General features: G+C 42.8%; 1 protein-coding gene across 3 annotated transcripts in view; it reads left to right on the top strand.

The window, feature by feature from the left end:
* The window catches only part of LOC118325524 (tetratricopeptide repeat protein 28-like), a 163,439-nt gene that overhangs the window by 124,848 nt on the left and 19,852 nt on the right, over nt 1-18,739 (top strand). For all 3 annotated transcript variants that reach the window (XM_035658232.1, XM_035658231.1, XM_035658233.1), the window contains 4 exons: nt 1,740-2,247; nt 11,579-12,375; nt 12,518-13,062; nt 14,371-14,894. In XM_035658232.1, the coding sequence (XP_035514125.1) occupies nt 1,740-2,247; nt 11,579-12,375; nt 12,518-13,062; nt 14,371-14,894 (2,374 nt within the window). The remainder of the gene's footprint in view (nt 1-1,739; nt 2,248-11,578; nt 12,376-12,517; nt 13,063-14,370; nt 14,895-18,739) is intronic.

The following is an 18,739-nucleotide window of genomic DNA, read 5'->3' as shown; positions in this document are numbered from 1 at the left end:
GAAAGATTGCCCCCCCACCCCCCCCTCTCACTTTCTCTCCCTGTCTCTCCCTCTGCACTCGGTTGAAGACAGACAGAGATGAGGAATCCTCTCTGTTTTCTGCTCAGAAAAGTGGAAGTTTGAGTCGGAGAGATGGAGCGAAGCTTCAAAAGGCACATGTAATTGAGCAGCCCTAGATAGGCTATCTGGGAACATGAAACAGCAACAGTTGTGACGGAGGGTAATTGCCTCCCTGGGCCTGTATAATGCCTTGTCGAGTCTTTAAACTTGAGCAAACTGCTGGAAGTCCTTATGTCAGCAGGTAATTGGTTCCAGGCATCAGCAGCTATGTGAAATGAAGGAAAGATAGGTAGGTGGGGTGTATGTGTGTGTTTGGAAAAAGAATGTATAAAAGATTTAAAGAAAAATGTCTTTATAAGCGTCTTCAGAAGTGTTCTGTTTTATTGATTTTTTCTTGCCAATGTGCTTTGCTGTTCATTTATTCAGAGGGCTCAATATTTTCATTATGTAGTGCTATAGCAAAGTAAAAATATCTCTTGCTCGCTGCAGGCATATTCCTTTAAATTACATCTTGATGTATTTATGGAATAATATCTATGTAAATGTTCAAATTTAAGATTGGATTGCCGACGCCTCCTCTGAAACCGAATTCAAGTATCAGTGGCCATTTTGTAACATATAGCTATGAAAACTGATTTCATAAACATCTGCAACTACACTGAGCAGTTCATCCTTTACTGTAGCTGAATGCAACTTTCCGGTTAATGGACTCTAAATGCCCCCGAGATGACCGAGGTCACCCCTGTTGCTCAGGCTCCAGGATAGGCAAGATGGGCAGTACGGTGGCCTTCGCTGTCAGTCTGTCCTCTCTGCTGGCCTGCATCCAACCCCCTTCCTGGCTGGAGGATGCAGAGTAGGACCTCAGGAAGGAGATGCTTTATTAGCTGGCCCTGCATGATTAATTGAACATCTGTTCACACAAAGACAGCTGACCCCAATTCCCAGCTGTTTACCCTCTGTATAAACAGGTAATAAGCCTGCAGTGAATGTGTCACATATGAGGTCAAGACTGCATTTTGTGAAACCTCTCCATTTTACTGCTAAACCTCTCCATTTGCAGTTGTAGCCAGTGTTCAGAGTAGTTTTATTTTCACAGGTGGACACTGCTTGAGAAAATGAAAGACAGAGTGGATGAGAATATACAGAATATTGTTCTTGCTGTTTTTAGCTTGAGAGGTCTTGTCAGCAGTCAGTCAGTCAGCCAGTTGGCCCCCCACGGCTCTGGTGTGAAGCTAAAACCCCTCTCCTCTCCCCCCTGATTAGCAGTGTCTTTGTTCCATTTGTGGTGGCACGCCATGAAACGTGATTGCAGTGGGCAAACTGGCGGCTTTAAAACAAGCCTGCTGCTGTGCTGATCTGCATCACACTTTACCCCCCTCGTTACTTGCAAAGATGAAATCAAATCAGGTTTTGTTTGTTTTTTGGTCTCTGAGCAGTAAGCCTCCTAAGAGAATTGTGAATTTAGATTTTTTTTCCCATTTGATGTACAGTACTTCTGGCTAAAAGGACGTTTAAGTGTGGGTGGAGAATCTGTGATCCAAAGGCAACAAAATTACTCGCTGTTGATTGTGGGTATAATTAATGGGGCTATTTGTGATTTTTTTCATTTGCCTACAGTATGTTACCTTGCTGTTTTCCTTACTTGCTGTCTATCTTTCTGTCTGTCTCTCTATCCATAGGCTGCTTCAATGGCACTGAGCAGCTTGGGCCATGTATATACAGCCATCGGGGACTATCCAAACGCCCTAGCAAGCCACAAGCAGTGTGTCCTGCTGGCCAAACAGTCCAAGGATCAACTGTCTGAGGCTCGCGAGCTGGGGAACATGGGGGCCGTCTACATCGCCATGGGAGACTTTGAAAATGCTGTCCAATGCCATGAGCAGCACCTGGGCATTGCCAAGGCCCTGGAAAATAAACGAGAGGAAGCTCGGGCCTATAGTAACCTGGGCAGTGCCTACCACTACCACCGTAACTTTGACAAGGCCATGTCCTACCATACTCACGTTCTGGAGCTCGCCCAGGAGCTGGAGGAAAAATCCATTGAGATGAGAGCCTACGCAGGACTGGGTCACGCTGCTCGCTGCATGCAGGACTTGGAGAGGGCCAAGCAGTACCATGAACAACAGCTGTCTATAGCTGAGGGTTTGAAGGACAGAGCCGCAGAGGGAAGGGCCTCCTCTAATCTGGGTATGTGCGCAGGTTACTAAAAAATAGCAACACCATAAATGTTTCATATGTTGCCAGTAGATAATTACTTTATCATAATATATCACTATCAGTATATTGAGTATTGAGTAGAGTTACTTCAGTTGCCAGTCCAGTTTCCATAAAACAAGTTTTTCAGACACCGAGACACTGCATAGTGGTTTCTACTGCTATGGGGTAGGATTTTACAACTCTGCAAAGTTATTATAGGAACAATCATTTCTCCTCCTCACGGTAGAAATATTGAAACATGACTGCGCCAGATGGTTTGTTGCATAGAACCGTCTGGGAAGTCATTGTTGGAAACTGTTTGGAAAAGGTCAGGGACGGTTGAAAAATACTTGGCAGGTGATTGGATGAACCATCTGTCTATCACGGACAAACTTCAACCAGTTAGATCAACAAACCATATAACGTAGTCAGAAGAGCGAAAACATCTTTTCCATGGAGAAAAGCCTTCAGTGCTGTTCTCTGCTCTTCGTTCAATGAAGGAATCGTCTCCAGTTCTGATGTAACTGATGCTAGCAGCTGCCAGTAGTTCCTCAGAGGACGTTCATTGGTCCAGTATCACTGTACTGGCCACTAAGGCATTGCAAGATGGATTCTCGTGTGAGCTTGTGATTTTGTGATCTTGTGAGTCCAGAATGATGCTATCTGTGATACAAATTAATCTACCAAGAATGAATACTTGCTATTTTTTTTTCATTTCGTTGTGGTAAAAGTTAGCCAGGTTCAACTTTTTTAAGACAATTTTTGCTGGAGCCCTCTATTGTTAGTCTGCACAATCAGTCAGCATTGTCTGTTCTAAAGCATGTTTGATGATGAGCAGGACTATTGATCAGTGGAGTGAATCTCCTCTGGACACATGACTGATTGTGGTATTAGTGTTCTCCTTAGAATTGATTAGTGGGTTCCCCCAAAACACTGCAAATCCTTTTACAAGGATCTGAGCATCATCTCATTGCTGTAGATAGAAATCCACTCTCTGCATGTACAGTACCTAGTGAATGCATGTCTTCCTTTTGAAATCCCTCTTTGACCCTTTTAGTTGAGGACAATGTAAAGGTTAATGTCCAGCAGCACATACTGTAAGATAAATCTGTGTCTTAGCACATCCTCAGGGATAAGGAAGCAGCTGGTTGTTAGATGGTAAGAAATTTTGTGAAAAAAATGGGAGTAGGTAAGTGTTTACTGATTGTTTGCTTCAACATGGGAATTTATGAGAGTTTTCTTTAGCTGCATTTGACCTAGCCTACTGAAATGAGGGATGAGAAGAAAGAAGACAGAGTGTGAAAGGTGTCTTGGCTGACCTTTTATTGTTTTGGGGATACAGTATGAGAGCTTCAATTTCCTGCTAGTATTTTCACTGCACTGCTGGCTACAGTTCTTTGTTTGTCTTCTTTTAAATGAGCTGTTTACTTGTTGTTGTTTTCGATTATGTTTATGGTTAGATGGACCTGAGTGTTTTTGTTACTTTTAGACAGAGGCCAGCACTATGTCTGTATTATTATTTTATGTAAAGTTGTTTTTAGATACAGAATTTAAGGGTTTCAGTATGTTCTACAGTGAATAGTACTCAATAGATTATGTAAGCATTAGTGGAGTGCATGGGAGGGAGGGAAGAAGATGGTGCATTTTAGAGCCAACAGTAATTTGTGAGCCCGGGAAGTTCTATGGTGATAGAATGCCAACATATAACGTACACTGTCAGAGTATAAATAAACCCCATAAAAATGTATAATTTTTCATTAACACATTAATCTCCTCTGCGCTCACCTTCACACTGGCTTAGACTGTGGTGAAAGTGGTGTAAAGATAAATAAAAACGAGATGGGGAATTAAATATACGATCAGGTCTTTTGATTGAAACTTAAAATGTAATTATTGTCCCCTTTACAATCCAACGTTTTACAGCTATATCCTGCTAAAATGAACTTATTAGCAAGGTAACCTTGAGTCGGCTAATATAATGATGAAAGGAACCTTAGGGATAAAGGTGTCCCTTTGGATATTCAATACCACATGAGATACATGTTATGGCCAATTCTCCTGTATTTAGTCCAGCAATTACAACCTGCGCTGGGTGACTTATGATAGCCATCAAGACAGTAGTAAACCTGACTCTAATGGACAAGTAAGAGACGTAATAGTTCCTCCCAGATGAATTATTATTTAACCTAATGTGTAAAAGTCTGCAAGCAGCGAGTGGGGTTAATCAGCCAAACATAAATTGAAGTCGTCCTTAGACCAGCCTAATGGTCACACACCCGGATTTTAAAACTGAGCTGGTGACTGGTTGTCATAAATTAGGGGCTCTAGTGAGAACATTTATGGTCCTACAGTACAGTATGCGTGAGCTTTATTACGAGTGGGCACTACATGTCAGGCAGCACAAATGTATTCCTATAGTAGCGTGATTGCTATTATGATGACAAGAGCTTTTCATATTCATTATTTGTTGCAACATTACAGTTCTTCCAGTCCGTGACAGAGTAATGATAGTGTAGTTGATGCAGTGTCAAAGACCCCCAGCTGGTGACAGAGCAGAAGCTAAGTGAGTGGGTGGTAGCCATGAAGCCTGTTGCTCCATGGAGACGGCCTGGACAAGCTGGAGCATTATGTGGGTACAGTACCTCTTGACACCCGGGGACGCTTCCTGCCCATCTCGGTGCTGCCTGATCTGTTTGTACTTTTTTTGTTCTCTCTTTTTATTTTTTTATTTTTTTATTTTTTTTTTGTTTTTAGTTTTTGAAGCCTTCCTCTTTCACTCTCTCCGTCTCTCTCCTCACCCCTACTGATTGTAATCTGCAGCTGTCAAGCTCCCAGTAATTGAAACTGACTTGATGAATCGCTTAATTACCTTTAATAGCTGATTCAAGAGGAGCTGAATAATGAAGATAACAGAGAATGAAGTGGAGGTTGTGAAGCATCAGTCTGTAATTGCCCTATTGTTGTTGTTCTTCTTTTTGTTTGCGGCAGTGGAGTGTGCGTTGTTATTCCGTCATCAACGCCCGCAAACCTGCTTAGCACGAAAAGATATGGGCGAAAACTAACAGGATGTTGTTTCAGACTTCAAAAAATGCTGCCTTTATGCTGTGCACAAAGAGGGGAAGGCTGATCGGGTGAAGATTAACGAGCAGTGATAAAAGTAAAAAACAGTGTGCGAGAGATGGGAAGAAGAAGTTGCAGAAGCAGGAAAGAACTAACTTTTATTATGCCCTCTCAGCTTGTCGTTAATGTTGCGTGTAGTGTGGGTGGAGCAGCAGCTGACATGGCTCTGAGGTACAGTTGTATAGAGATCGCCATGCTTTAATATCTAACCATGATGCCCAGCGGTACCAGCAGCCCTGGCTCAGCACACTCTGACCTATAAAGGATATGAAAATGTTGCATTCCCGTCCCATTTATTATTCATTAATTGCTAACGTACCCCCTAGTCAGCAATATTTAATATCTGGGAGAGGACTAAAGTAGTGGGTTCCCATGTAGTTCACATTTCTGGTATTCATGAAACAGATTCTAAATTGTGTTATTTTCTTTTGCATTTCACTTCAAAGAGACTTTGAATAAGTTTGTCTGATAGCGTTTGTGTTTTTACGTGGTTTTTGTTGTGCTCACTTTTCCTCATTTGACCATATGTCTCACAGAAGTCACTTGAAATGTCGACTCCATCAGTTAGAAGGGCTGGAGGTAACGGTCCTAATTAAGAATTTTTTCCCCCTTCTTTTTATCCAGCATCCCTGGGGAATGCTTTCCGCTGATGCTCACAAAAACAAAGCAACAGAAAGAGGAAAACAACAGGAAGAAGAGAACAACACAGAAACAGACAATGTGCACTGTGACGCTCTGCATTCAAATCTCATCAGTTTTATCTAAAATAACAGGACGTAACTTCTGTGTTGAATTAGTTTCAGACCTTTTGCGCTAAACCCCTTTTACACTTACAGCTTTTTCCATTTAAGGGTCATGTGAGAATGAGCGCTGGAATCTACATTACAGAAAATCAGTTGTGGAAATCTACTTCGTCCAGACATCTGATTACCAGGTTTTGTAACATGTCTGACAATAACAATGTCACACCAGCAGAGTAAGAATCGTGGTTTGTATTTTTAATAGGCAGTGTTGAAATATAGTAACACTGACCCTGAGACTGAGAGCTCTTCAGCATCTAATCGTGAAAGGAATGCGTGGCCTTTTAAGTGAATGGCATGTGCAAAGTAAATAGGCAGAATCATCAAATAATTAGTAGATAAGATAAACATCCTTTATCATTACATGATTTTACCCCTACTGCATCATCATCATCCTTATCATCATTATAACAACAACAATGGTTGCATGAACATAAATCTACTACCTTTAAAAAACTGATTTCAGACTGCCCACAGCAGGACTAAACTACAGACAGGGACTAGACGTGCCTGGGGCACTGAAGCATAGAGATTATTCAGTTTTGTACCTAAGCCTTTGGAAACAGCAGTGATTTTAGATATATTATTAGTCTGACCAGGAAAGCGAGCAGGAGAGTGGTGAATTTACAGAGGAATTTAGCGAGCCTAATGGCCCAGACGGGATGAATGAAAGAACGTTGTAAGGAGGAAGACAGGCAAAGAGCCTAACAAATACATAAAAAGTGCATTTATCTAAGATCGCTGACATCTTCAACTCGCCATTAATGACCGGGTAAATACCTTGTGTAAATATTAGCAGACCTGTGAAAGGAGAGAGAGGATGATGGGAAAATGGTTGGAGCAGAGGTGAAGTGGTGGTGGGATTGTTAGTATGTCAAGATCCCCTGGAGAGATCTTTGCTAGCTAGCTGATCTTTGCAGCCTGGTCCCATATTTCTGTTTGTTGGGAAAGCAGCAGACGCTCCCTGCCTCCCTATTCATGGCCCCCTTCAATCCCCCGACAGAGGACCATGCCAGAAACTGGACTAGAGGCCCTGTGAAACACACTCTCCAAGTCTTTGTGCTTACACTAAGGTTTAGCTTACTGTGTGCAGTTATTATTCCACTCACTGTGGAGCTATTAAATGAAACAAAAGAGCTGTAGCATTCTTTTGCATTAAGCAACTGTGCCCTTTTTTCAGTACATCTGCAAATTCAGCATGAAATGTGATCTGTTCCTAAACGGAGAGGAGATTGTGCAGTGCAAAAAACAAGTTGAGTCGAGACACTGAGACTGAACATTGTTGGTTTAAGTGGTAGGAGGAATCAGATGTCATGCGTGCGGACAGTACAGCGACAGTTGGTTTAGTGAGGGGTCAGCACGTGCGGAGAGGAAAGCAGCTCAGCTGGTGCTGCAGGACGACGAGTTTAGCACTATGTGTGTTTGTGTTGTCCAACCACACGCTCAGCACACATCCATCCATCCATCCATACCCTGTCCTTTTTTTATCTCCCTCCTCCCCGTCTCTCTGTCAGTCAGACTGTAGGAGATGTCTGTGTCTGCGAGTGAGGATTTGGTACCTTAAGCCCAGTCCCCCAGCTCCGCCCCTTCACTACTCCTGCAGACCCCTGCAGGATCTAGTGTCTGCCTCAGCTCTCTACTTCCCCCCACAGATCATAACATACACTGTTGTATGTCCAACTTATACAACTTAATTAAGACACGTTGCATATTATAATGTAGTCTTCTGACTTTCATTCACCCTTTCAATTCCCTAGACATGATAAGAATAGAAGTCTCTATGAAAGCAATCCATAGTATCATATAGGCGGCCATATATCATTTTTGGATGTTGCACAAATGTGGTGTTTCGCCAAAGAAAGCATCCCAACTGACATTTAGAATTTTCACTACTGCATGAAGAAAAAAAGAAACAAAAATCAGAACCAGTGCATCTAAAAACAGAAAGTCAGAAAGGGTGTTTGAGGGTTTAACTTTTAGTGCATCTTTACAATGATTATTATTTTCAAGTAGTAATTTATTCTGCATGTTATAACACCATAATGTACTATGATACAGCCATGATTTGACATATTGCACATTAGTAATAACCCTCTACCTGTTTCTCTCTGCAAAAGATTTTCAAAAGTACTACATATACGGGCTCCGGTAGGACAAAATGTTTAGTGAATACTGCCCAGACTCATTGGAATTTCCTTCAAAGATTGACTTCCTTCTTTTGGTGTTTTACACATGCCAATCTCCTTGAGCAGAGACCTGAATAGGCATCAACAATTCCACAAATACCACATTTCCAGCTTCCTGTTCTGGTTTTGCTTCTCAAACATGAATGTAAATTATAATGTTGACTTCATTTTTAAATATAAATGAAATATAAATGAGAAACACACCCAAGTCATTATTTCGGACTGAGGCTGGTCATCTCTGCTCTATTTCTAGTATCACCCCAGCACAGTGGCAGCAGCACCATTGTTGGTAAAATCCTCTTAGCTAACTGTAGGCAGCAGCGCTTTGGACCTCCATAGCTCCTGGAAGAATGACACAGTGATTTACTCAGAACACGGCGCCATCCCTCAAAGTCATCACTGCAGCATATCCCTCTATGTACAGCCAGCTGTGTAATGAATAGTGACAACACATTGCCATGCTTTTAATGTCTTTGGTTATGGGGAGATGGAGAGGGCGCTGGATGGATAGGGTTTGAATGATGTGGTGTGTACTTGATCCTGGTTTTTCGCAGTCATTGTCTCAAGCTGTGCGCGGAAGAGAAATAATTGAGCCATATTATTTAATATGTTACAGTCAAGTGCATTTAGTATGCATCACAGACTTACAATGTTGTTAACGTTTGAGGTTAAATTGAATCCCAAGACTGATACTTTGTTGGGGTCATTTCGATTTAGACAACATGCCACAGTGACCACTTCAGCTAGACCCCCCTTACTAATTCCATTTTTTTTGTATTTCAGCTGTATTTACCAGCATGTTTGGTATGGTTTTATTTACAGTCTTGTTGGATACTATTCCCAGAGGGTTCCATAATCCTCTTACCATATGGGTGGGGGCAGAAAGTATTTTCTTGCTTCAAGTGTGGCTCCAGGCATAGCCTAAGGCTTATGGCAATTTTGGCTGCAGCTTCCAAACCCAACCTCAAACCTAGCTGTATACCCCCAGCCTCTGTCCCGGCTGTCTCTGCTACCCCTCTGTCCATTGCCGAGCCCCACATCCATTTTTAGCCTGCAGCATGGAACATGTTTGCTGGTAATACATCAGTAGGCATTATATCCTCAGCAAGATCAGCCTCCGTTGGGGAAAGCATAACCTTGGGAGTGACTTTGTGGCGAGGGCTGTCAGAGCTCTTCCAAGTAGCCTGCTGTGAATCTTAACATGCTTCCACTCTTAGGAAAGACTCCAAAGAAAGGCAAAGCTGAAGGGTTTGTCCAAGGTGTAGGAAATGTCTGTCCCGGTGGAACCTTAAAATCCCAAATGTTCTAAGCCTTATTAATTTATTTTGGCTCAGAGACAGTTTTACTGTATTTGTACTGTACATAGTCCAAAGAACCACATGGATTTCACTCACTGTGAAAGTCTTCATTGTGAAGTTGCGTCATTTGCAATCTGAATTCCTTTATTTGGCAGCACTGCTTCTCTCTGTGTTCTACTCAGTGATATGCCCAGCATACCAACTCCTCAGGGCGGTGACCTGACGATTACAAGGTCAGTTCAGGTTGTATCACTTTAACCTGAGAACACAAGCAAGCAAACAAACAGCAAATCAGGTTTCATTTGTGAGTTAGTGTCTGCTGCGTGCTGAATCATGGTCTGAATCAAGCAGGCAGAGGATTTTTGATGATGTTTTCCCAGCAAAATCCAATCTGTCCGCAGAAGAAGCTGTTGAATTATTTTTCTGTGTTTAATTTGCAGACACACAATTCAGGCAGATTTAGTTTGAAACTAATCTTTTCATTTAGACTTGATTTGTAGTGAAATGTGGATGATGCAAACGTCACACTTACAGTATGGATCATGTGAATTTCTTACATGTACATGAAGTATGTATGTGCTCTATTCATATATGTAATACTACACATACCTGGTAATGTGTCAAACCAATATGCAGCCCTGTGGCTCATACTGTAGAGGCGCCAAAGCTTTTTTCCACTCTCATTGGCCTAATGTGCTGCTTTTTAATTGAGCCAACATCTGAATGTATATCCACATCTACTGTATAACTTCTGTAGTCGTTTGAGCCTTCTGTTTAGTTTCAATCCCACTGTTTATGTAGCCTGTGTTCAGGCCCATAATGTGGCAGGTTTCGGATGAAATAAATGGGAAAACACACATGGCGGTAACTAATCCCGGCGGCACCATCACATACTCACCACAAGCCACAGAACCCCTCTCCTTTGCTGCTTCCCACCCACTCTGGCTCCAGAACCGTTTCCATCCCTGGTGTCCCATCAGTGGCTGTACCCCAGTCCTAGAAGCCCATTAGTCTCCATGCTGATGCAGCAAAGCAGTGATGGCTAGGCTGTATGAAGGATGGAGGATGGAGGTGGATGAAGGACTGAGTTGTTTTCCTTGCAGCTGGTTTCTTTGTCTCCATCTGCCAGCCTGCAGCCACCCCATCTTCTCTCTCAGTAAGCTTTAATATTATCAGTGCAATTATTATCATTGAAAGCTGGGTGACAATGCAAAAAGAGAGACCCAGAGATTAGTAGTGAGTCTCAGCGGGAAGGAGGAGAGATACGGTAGATAGGCTGTGATGTCTCTTTACTCTCTGCTGTGTATTTGTCAGCGTGTATGAGCATGTGGGTGTGGGTGCACATTTGTTTGCATGTTGTGTGTGTGTGTGTGTGTGTGCCAGATGGCTGCCTGGCTGTGGGCTAAAGCTATTATTTTTCAGAGGATAGTATTTTATCTGAGATAATATGCTCAATGCACCGGCTTCTCCATTATTTATTGTTTCTCCACACTTATCTCATTTTTCTGAAGTTGTTTGCTGAGCTTTCCATCAACTCTTCACACTCTCCCCCACTTTTACTCCCTCTGTCTTTCTTTCTTGTTCTCTCATAACTATTTCCAACCCTGTGGAAAAGTTGTTGATTTTGGTAAAATCCCTCTAAGACACAATCATCAAAGACAGCTTAGACAATCAAAAGATTCTATTTTGGTGTTATAATAACTCGGTTTGATTGCACTACATTTTAATGACCATAATTCTGTGAGAGAGTGTGTTGTGTAAGCAGAGAACAGATGGCTCAGAGAGCATATTTTAACAACCAAATGACTTGTTTTGTACATGAAGAGCTGACGAGGCACTTGAATTTTACTCAATTACAATTTTCCCCTGAATAGGTCTTTAACTTCATCCTCTTGCTTTCTCTTTCCTCTCTCCACAGGCATCATACACCAGATGAAGGGGGACTATGAGACTGCACTGAAACTCCACAAAACACACCTGGCCATTGCTCAGGAGCTAAATGACTATGCTGCTCAGGGCCGGGCCTATGGTAACATGGGTAATGCCTACAATGCCCTGGGAGCCTTTGATCAGGCTGTTCGATATCACCGCCAGGAACTGCAGATCTCCATGGAGGTCAATGACCGGGCCTCGCAGGCCTCCACTCATGGAAACCTGGCTGTGGCTTACCAAGCCCTGGGAGCCCATGACCGCGCTCTACAACACTACCAGAACCACCTCAACATTGCTCGTGAGCTCAGAGATGTCCAGAGCGAGGCGCGGGCTCTGGGCAACCTCGGCAACTTCCATTGCTCTCGAGGAGAGTTCCCTCAGGCCGTGCCCTACTATGAGCAGTACCTCCGCCTGTCCCCTGACCTCCAAGACATGGAGAGCGAAGGAAAAGTTTGTCACAATCTGGGTTATGCCCACTACTGTCTGGGCAACTACCAGGATGCCGTCAAATACTATGAGCAGGACCTAGCTCTGGCCAAGGACCTTCATGACAAACTGAGTCAGGCCAAGGCATACTGTAACCTCGGTTTGGCATTCAAGGCCTTGGGAGACTTCACTAAGGCAGAGGAGTGTCAGAAATACCTGCTGTCACTAGCCCAGTCCCTGAACAATGCACAGGCTCGATTCAGAGCTCTGGGGAACCTCGGGGACATATTTGTCTGTAAAAAAGATGTGGCTGGAGCCATTCAGTTTTACGAGCAGCAGCTGGCCTTAGCTCACCAGGTATGGCCACACATAGTGAATGTAGTACAACACATACTAGTGTAATTCATCATATAAATAGGAAATGTCATGTGGAATGTCATTTTGATATCATTCACTCACGTCCCTTGTGCTGATATTATGAAATTCTATCTTATTTCAGGTTAAGGAGCGTAGGATGGAGGCCTGTGCCTATGCCGCCCTCGGGGCCACCTACAGACTTGTGCAGAAATATGACAAAGCTCTGGGCTACCACACCCAGGAGCTGGAGGTGTATCAAGAACTGGGCGATGTGTCAGGAGAGTGCAAAGCCCATGGTCACCTGGCAGCTGTCTACATGGCCCTAGGGAAGTACGCTATGGCCTTTAAGAGTTACGAAGAGCAGTTGGAGCTAGGCCGGAGGCTGAAGGATCCTGTCGTGGAGGCTCAGGTGTACGGAAATATGGGCATCACTAAAATGAATGTAGGCGTGATGGAGGAAGCTATTGGCTACCTGGAGCAGCAGCTGGCCACTTTACAGCAGCTGAGTGGCAATGAGGCAGTAATGGACAGGGGCAGGGCCTATGGAAATCTGGGAGACTGTTATGAAGCTCTGGGAGACTTTGAGGAAGCTATCAAGTACTACGACCAGTATCTGTCAGTGGCCCAGAGCCTCAGCCGCATGCAGGACCAGGAGAAGGCCTACAGAGGCTTAGGCAATGGACACAGGTGAGGCTGCTTGGAATGAAATGAAAGGCATCATGTTTCAGATTCACTATTTCTAGAAGAATACATTTCAGTATTCACCTGTCAGTTTCCCCTTGCTGTTGCAGTAGCAGATAATTTTATTGACTGGGTATTACTAAAAATCACAGTAATCCTACTTTGCATATTATTTTTCTCCTTGTGCTCACTATCAAGGACCACCATAGTTTAGAGACACCTTGCTGGTGAGCAAGGCTTGGATGTGAGCCTGGTGCTAGCTGTCTCAGCAGCAGCCTAGTGGTCCTGGCCTTATCTGTATGCAAAGAGGCTTTGGCACACAGACGTCTGAAACTGAGGGAAGCAGTTATTTCGAGGCAACCTCTTACATCGTGTGTCTTCTCCCTTCTATTTCTCCTTATGCGTCAAAGAGCTGATAGCATCCTAGGAGACTACACTGCAAACTAAAACACGAAAGGCTTGCTGAAAATCCTCATTTCGGAGATGATTTTCTTCTTATTGTGTGTCATCAGCATGGCACCACAGCAATCACACACAGCAGTATTAGCCATGCATGAGTTCAGAGGGGAATAATAGACATCAGACACAAACCCTTCTCGTCTTCTAACAGCTCTTAGTCGAGCCCATACATTATCACACAGCGTTAATTAAGCTGAGGGCTTTTATACTTTTAATGCTCCATTTGAACAGGCATCCGGCAATTGTTGGTGTGCCTGAAAACGTGAATAAAGTCTGTTTGAAAGCTGTGAAGGCGAATAAAATGTTGTGATAGGATGAATGCCACTCCACAAGAGGATAGAAGCAAATATCCTTTGACAGATGACCCATCTTGCATTAAAGGATGGTAAACAGTGTTAGCCTTCAAACATAGCCTAATTTTTAAATTTCATATCAGTACTGAGAAATTTCTCTTATATCCTTCCACACACTCTTTAGTCTGTCCACATCAGCAGCTATCAGGAGTGTGTTGGACATATATTTAATTTGCACCAAAACTGAAGGTATCTGGTGCATTTCAAATGAAAATATCCCTGCAATGCACACTCCTTGTTGTGTTCTAATACTGCTCTCTAGACATGTATCTTTATGATTCAAGAATATTTTGTAGTTTCCCCTAGATATGAGATAATCTAGATAGATTTATTTTGAGTGTTTTCAGCATGAGAGATATCTCAGTATTTGTTCAATTTAAACAGAAAATGCCAATGACAGATTTTCTTTTAGGTTGTCTCGTTGGTTTGTTATCTCACATATCTCACATGTCAGTAATCTGCTTCATTCTGACGCTCATTGGATTTCTGTCTTTACCCGCAGGGCCATGGGAAACCTACAGCAGTCCCTTGTGTGTTTTGAGAAGCGGTTAGTAGTGGCTCATGAGCTGGGGGAGTGTGGAGGCAAGGCTCAGGCCTACGGTGAACTAGGCGCACTGCACAGCCAGCTGGGCAATTACGAGCAGGCTATCTCCTGTCTGGAGCGTCAGCTGGCCATTGCCCGTGACACCCAGGACAGACTACTGGAGGGCGACGCCAGCTGCGGTTTGGGCGCTGTATATCAAGCAATGGGAGAGTACGAGACAGCCCTGCGATGCCACCAAAGTGACCTGGAGATTGCAGAGGAAGCGGGCAGCCCTGCGCGCCAGGCCCGCGCCTATGGAAACTTGGGCCTTACCTACGAGTCACTTGGAAACTACGAGCGGGCGGTCGTGTTCCAGGAACAGCACCTAAGTGTGGCGGCTCAGACTAATGACTTGGCTGCTAAGACACTGGCCTATGGCAGCCTGGGGAGAACACATCACGCACTGCAAAACTACTCACAGGCTGTCATGTACCTGCAGGAAGGTGAGTGAGTCAGGGGGAACAGGAGAGAGGATTGCCTTTGTTGCCTGGGCTGATAGGCTTAGAGTTTGTGAATTCATGAATATGAAATTCAGAGCCTATTTGTTGCTAAGCCTTTGCCACATTTTTATTAGGCTGTATGCATGTGTGTGTGCATGCGCCTGTGTGTTTGGGCTTTTGTGCTTATGTGTTATAAGTGCACAGGGGGATTTTGTGTGCATATTATGCGTCTGTGTCGGCTTCTGTGCTGCATAGGTATACCAGCATTTGTGTGTGTATGTCTGTGCAAACCTATCAGGATGCACGCCAAGGCATTTTTCCTGTTTACTGCTAGCTGTTCTTCACACCTCTATATCTACTTTTCTCAGAGGGTTCTTTGCAGTGAGCTGCCAAAGGATCTTTTCACACAGTGGCTGACAGACTCCTGCCTCTCATGCTTCATTGTCCCCCACAGATTATGGTGAAATAAAAACCTGCAGCTTGGCCCCTCGAAAATTCATTATGTCAGTGACAGAGCAGGAAGGGTTTGTCACCGAGGATGTGATAAGTGGAAGCATCCATGGATGTGAGCTGAATGTCCACCAGCCTCACCCGTGCCCATTGACACATTCCTTGCTCAGGCACACCCATCGTGTTACGACCCAAACTCTGTTTGAATCCCAGAAAATTGCAGCTCGTGTAAGAGGACAGTTGTATATTTCACTCTGCAGGGAGTCAATGCAAGGATCCAGGAATACATCTCCTCTATCTCTCCTCCGTCCGCTTTATTAGAGTTAGCTGGGCCTGCAGTGACCCATACACCCTCTGCAGGCCTGCTTGTTGAGCTTTAATGGAAACAAAGGCGACAGGCCATTCTGTCTCCACCCTGTCCTCCTGTTGTCCCCCACACTGTCCTTGTATTGTTCCTCAGCCTGGCTGTGAAAAAGAACAGTGCCTTCACTATCCTTGACAGCCAATTATTTCTGGCCAACCTACCCAGACCGAAAAGTTGGCATGGTTTTTTTCCCCTTCAGTTTTTCTATTTTTTCTACTGCTACTGCTAGTTTTGTGTTTTTTTTTATTCTTCATGCTACACTGCTTGTTTTTTGTTTTTGTTTGCCGGAAAAGATTAATTGGAAGGAGATAGAAAGGCAGCTCCAAACTAGTGCAGATACTGTCGACAACATGTGATCTCCAAATCAGTGCGTGTGTGTGCATGTTTGTGTGTCTGATGGTTATTCTGTGTTGTACAGTAATACAGGATGACAAGGCTACAGTTGAAGTCACTTGAAGATACCAATTAACGGCTGATAGACAGACATAATTTCTGTCACTTCAAATGTTCACACTTCTCCCCAAGTTATCTTCCTGTGATTTTACATTAAAGGACACTGCACAGCGCTGTCTCAATCTTTTCACACCAAGATGCACCTTTCAACGATTAACACCACAATGTCATTAAATCAATGCCGTCATTGTAGCAGCTAATGGAGGTATTGCAGTTTCTTCACGCTTCGTTTATGGAACAACAACTAATGGAATAACAATATCAACCTGGAAAGGCAGTTTTGTTATAAATGTACCTGATGCTTCATATTTGAACTTGTAAAAAGTAAGTTATATTGACTCAAAAACAGAAACGGAATATATTCTCAGTATATTGAAAAATACTTATCAGTTGTAAAATGTAGAATGTATCATTATCATTATTATTGTAACTGAAAACTGGTTCCAGTTGAGAACTTGAGAGCTTATCAGTTCCTTGTTTTCATGTTTTTCTGACAGCTGCGCATTCCAAAACAATGATGTGAAACTCGTGGATCTCCACTGCTGGAAACTTAAGGAGTCGAGGAAATGGTCCAAAGCGTGGCTTCATTTCACAAAGAAAGATGACTACAGTGCTAGCTGTAATGTCTGTAAAAGAATCATTTCAAGGGTGGAAACACCAGCAATATACTGAAATATCTTTCTATGCAACATGGGCTTAAATTCCAGGAATGCTGTGTATTTGACACAAGTCACATGCATGCTTTTTTTTCTACTCTGCTTTTACACTGTGCTTGGACTCAGAGATAATAACACAGTTGCCTTGATGCTGAAAACCTGTGTAGGCCTACTTTTTTACACACAGAAAATTGATCAGGAATCGTTAAAGGGAACTGAGAAAGAATCGGCCCAATTAGCAGAATCAATAATGGCACTGGTATCAATAAAATCATAATAAAATTCCCATCCCTATTTTTACATGAACAGACCATGTTTTTGTATGTTGCCCTATATGTTTATTGTTGCTTTAATATGGATTTTATAATATATATATATATATATTTATAATATAGAGTATATACATGCTTTATTATACTAGTTTATTATTCATATGTTTTGTATGCATGTATTTAAGAAATAAGGATGGGAAAATAAACTCATATACATATATATATATAAGTACAGTATAAGCATAAAATATGAATGATATGAAATCTGTCAGAAATTTGTAAGAAAAAATAAGACAACCATTTAAGGTTCATATACAGTATATAAATGGTGTATTTTCTAACGTATTATTTTATACAGTTTTATATATTTTGTGTATGCTAAACAGAACTGACTGACTGAGTTCTAAGAAAACACATTCATGTAGGTCTTTGAACAGCTTGTCAGCAGGCATATAAAACAAAGTGCAGTTGGATGATATGTATCTCAGTGTGAAATGTCTGGACCTTTCATCATCATATGTGGACCCTCACAGTTTTCCGTGTTACTATTTTTACGCTATAAATCTTGAATGTTGGTTGCTGTTAGAGAGGCAGCAGGGGTGGAGTAGTGAGCTACTGATATACCTTTTTGCTTTCAACAATCTTTTCGGCTATTTTACTTCTCTACTTCTGAGGCTCCAAACAGACTAAATCTGTCACATCAACAAGTATGTTAGTGATTTACATCTGAAAAAATGGGAAAATGAATTAGCCTAGCTTTCCATTATCTCATAAATCATTAAACAAGCTTTTACAAATACCAGTACTTTGTTCTTAACTTGATGCAAATGTCAATACCGTCTTGGTAGCAGTGTGCGTAATTATAGAAATGTGTTTATGTAGGATGAATTTGGTGTGCGTGTCACAATCCCCATCATCCTCAGCATTTAGACTAAATGCCAGAGGTCTGTGGGATGTAGATTTGGTTGTTAACTTCATAGTGGGGAAGAGGGAGACATTGAATTTTTAAATTGTTTATGGTAAACTTACTGTGTATGACACACATTCTTTTCCACATGTGGTCATGATCAAAGGCTACTGCGCTGTGATGAGTGCGCATGTGCCAGGGTATTTTGTTTGGGGCACAACCACTTGAGGTTCTGCAGTGCATGAGATTTGGTGCCCTTGTTCCAACGTACATATGTGTATGTGGTGTCTGCACGTAAGGCTTGTGTCTGAAGCCAGAGATGCTTGGGCCTCAGGGGCTGCAGAGAATCTCTCACCCAGCTGTCAAGCAGCCTTTAAAGTGTTCTCTAGTTGCTCTTCAGGGTGCAGCCAGCCACGGCCACATCCTCATGTCAGCCGCTGCTACGTGACTGTGCCTGCGGGGCGCACCAAAGGCACGCACGGTGACAGTGACAGACACTGAATGATACAGAGAGGGAGAACAGAGGGAATGAGAGGAAAGGAGGGATGGAGTGAAAGAAAGAGAATGGCAGGCGGGCGGAGGGGAAAGACAGAGATCGGCATGAGTCATAATTCACATGTATTATTTCACTGTCAACTGGAGAATAAAGAAAACATAGAGTTGGTTGACATTCAGGCTTGATCATAAAGAACTATCACAGAGCTGCTCAGAGAAAGAAAGGTTTTTCTGTGTGCGTGTGTGTGTGT

This window comes from Morone saxatilis, unplaced genomic scaffold, assembly GCF_004916995.1.
Source record: "Morone saxatilis isolate NCDOM2014 unplaced genomic scaffold, NCSU_SB_2.0 Contig16, whole genome shotgun sequence".
Lineage (NCBI taxonomy): Eukaryota > Metazoa > Chordata > Actinopteri > Moronidae > Morone > Morone saxatilis.
This window is presented reverse-complemented; position numbering and strand designations above follow the sequence as displayed.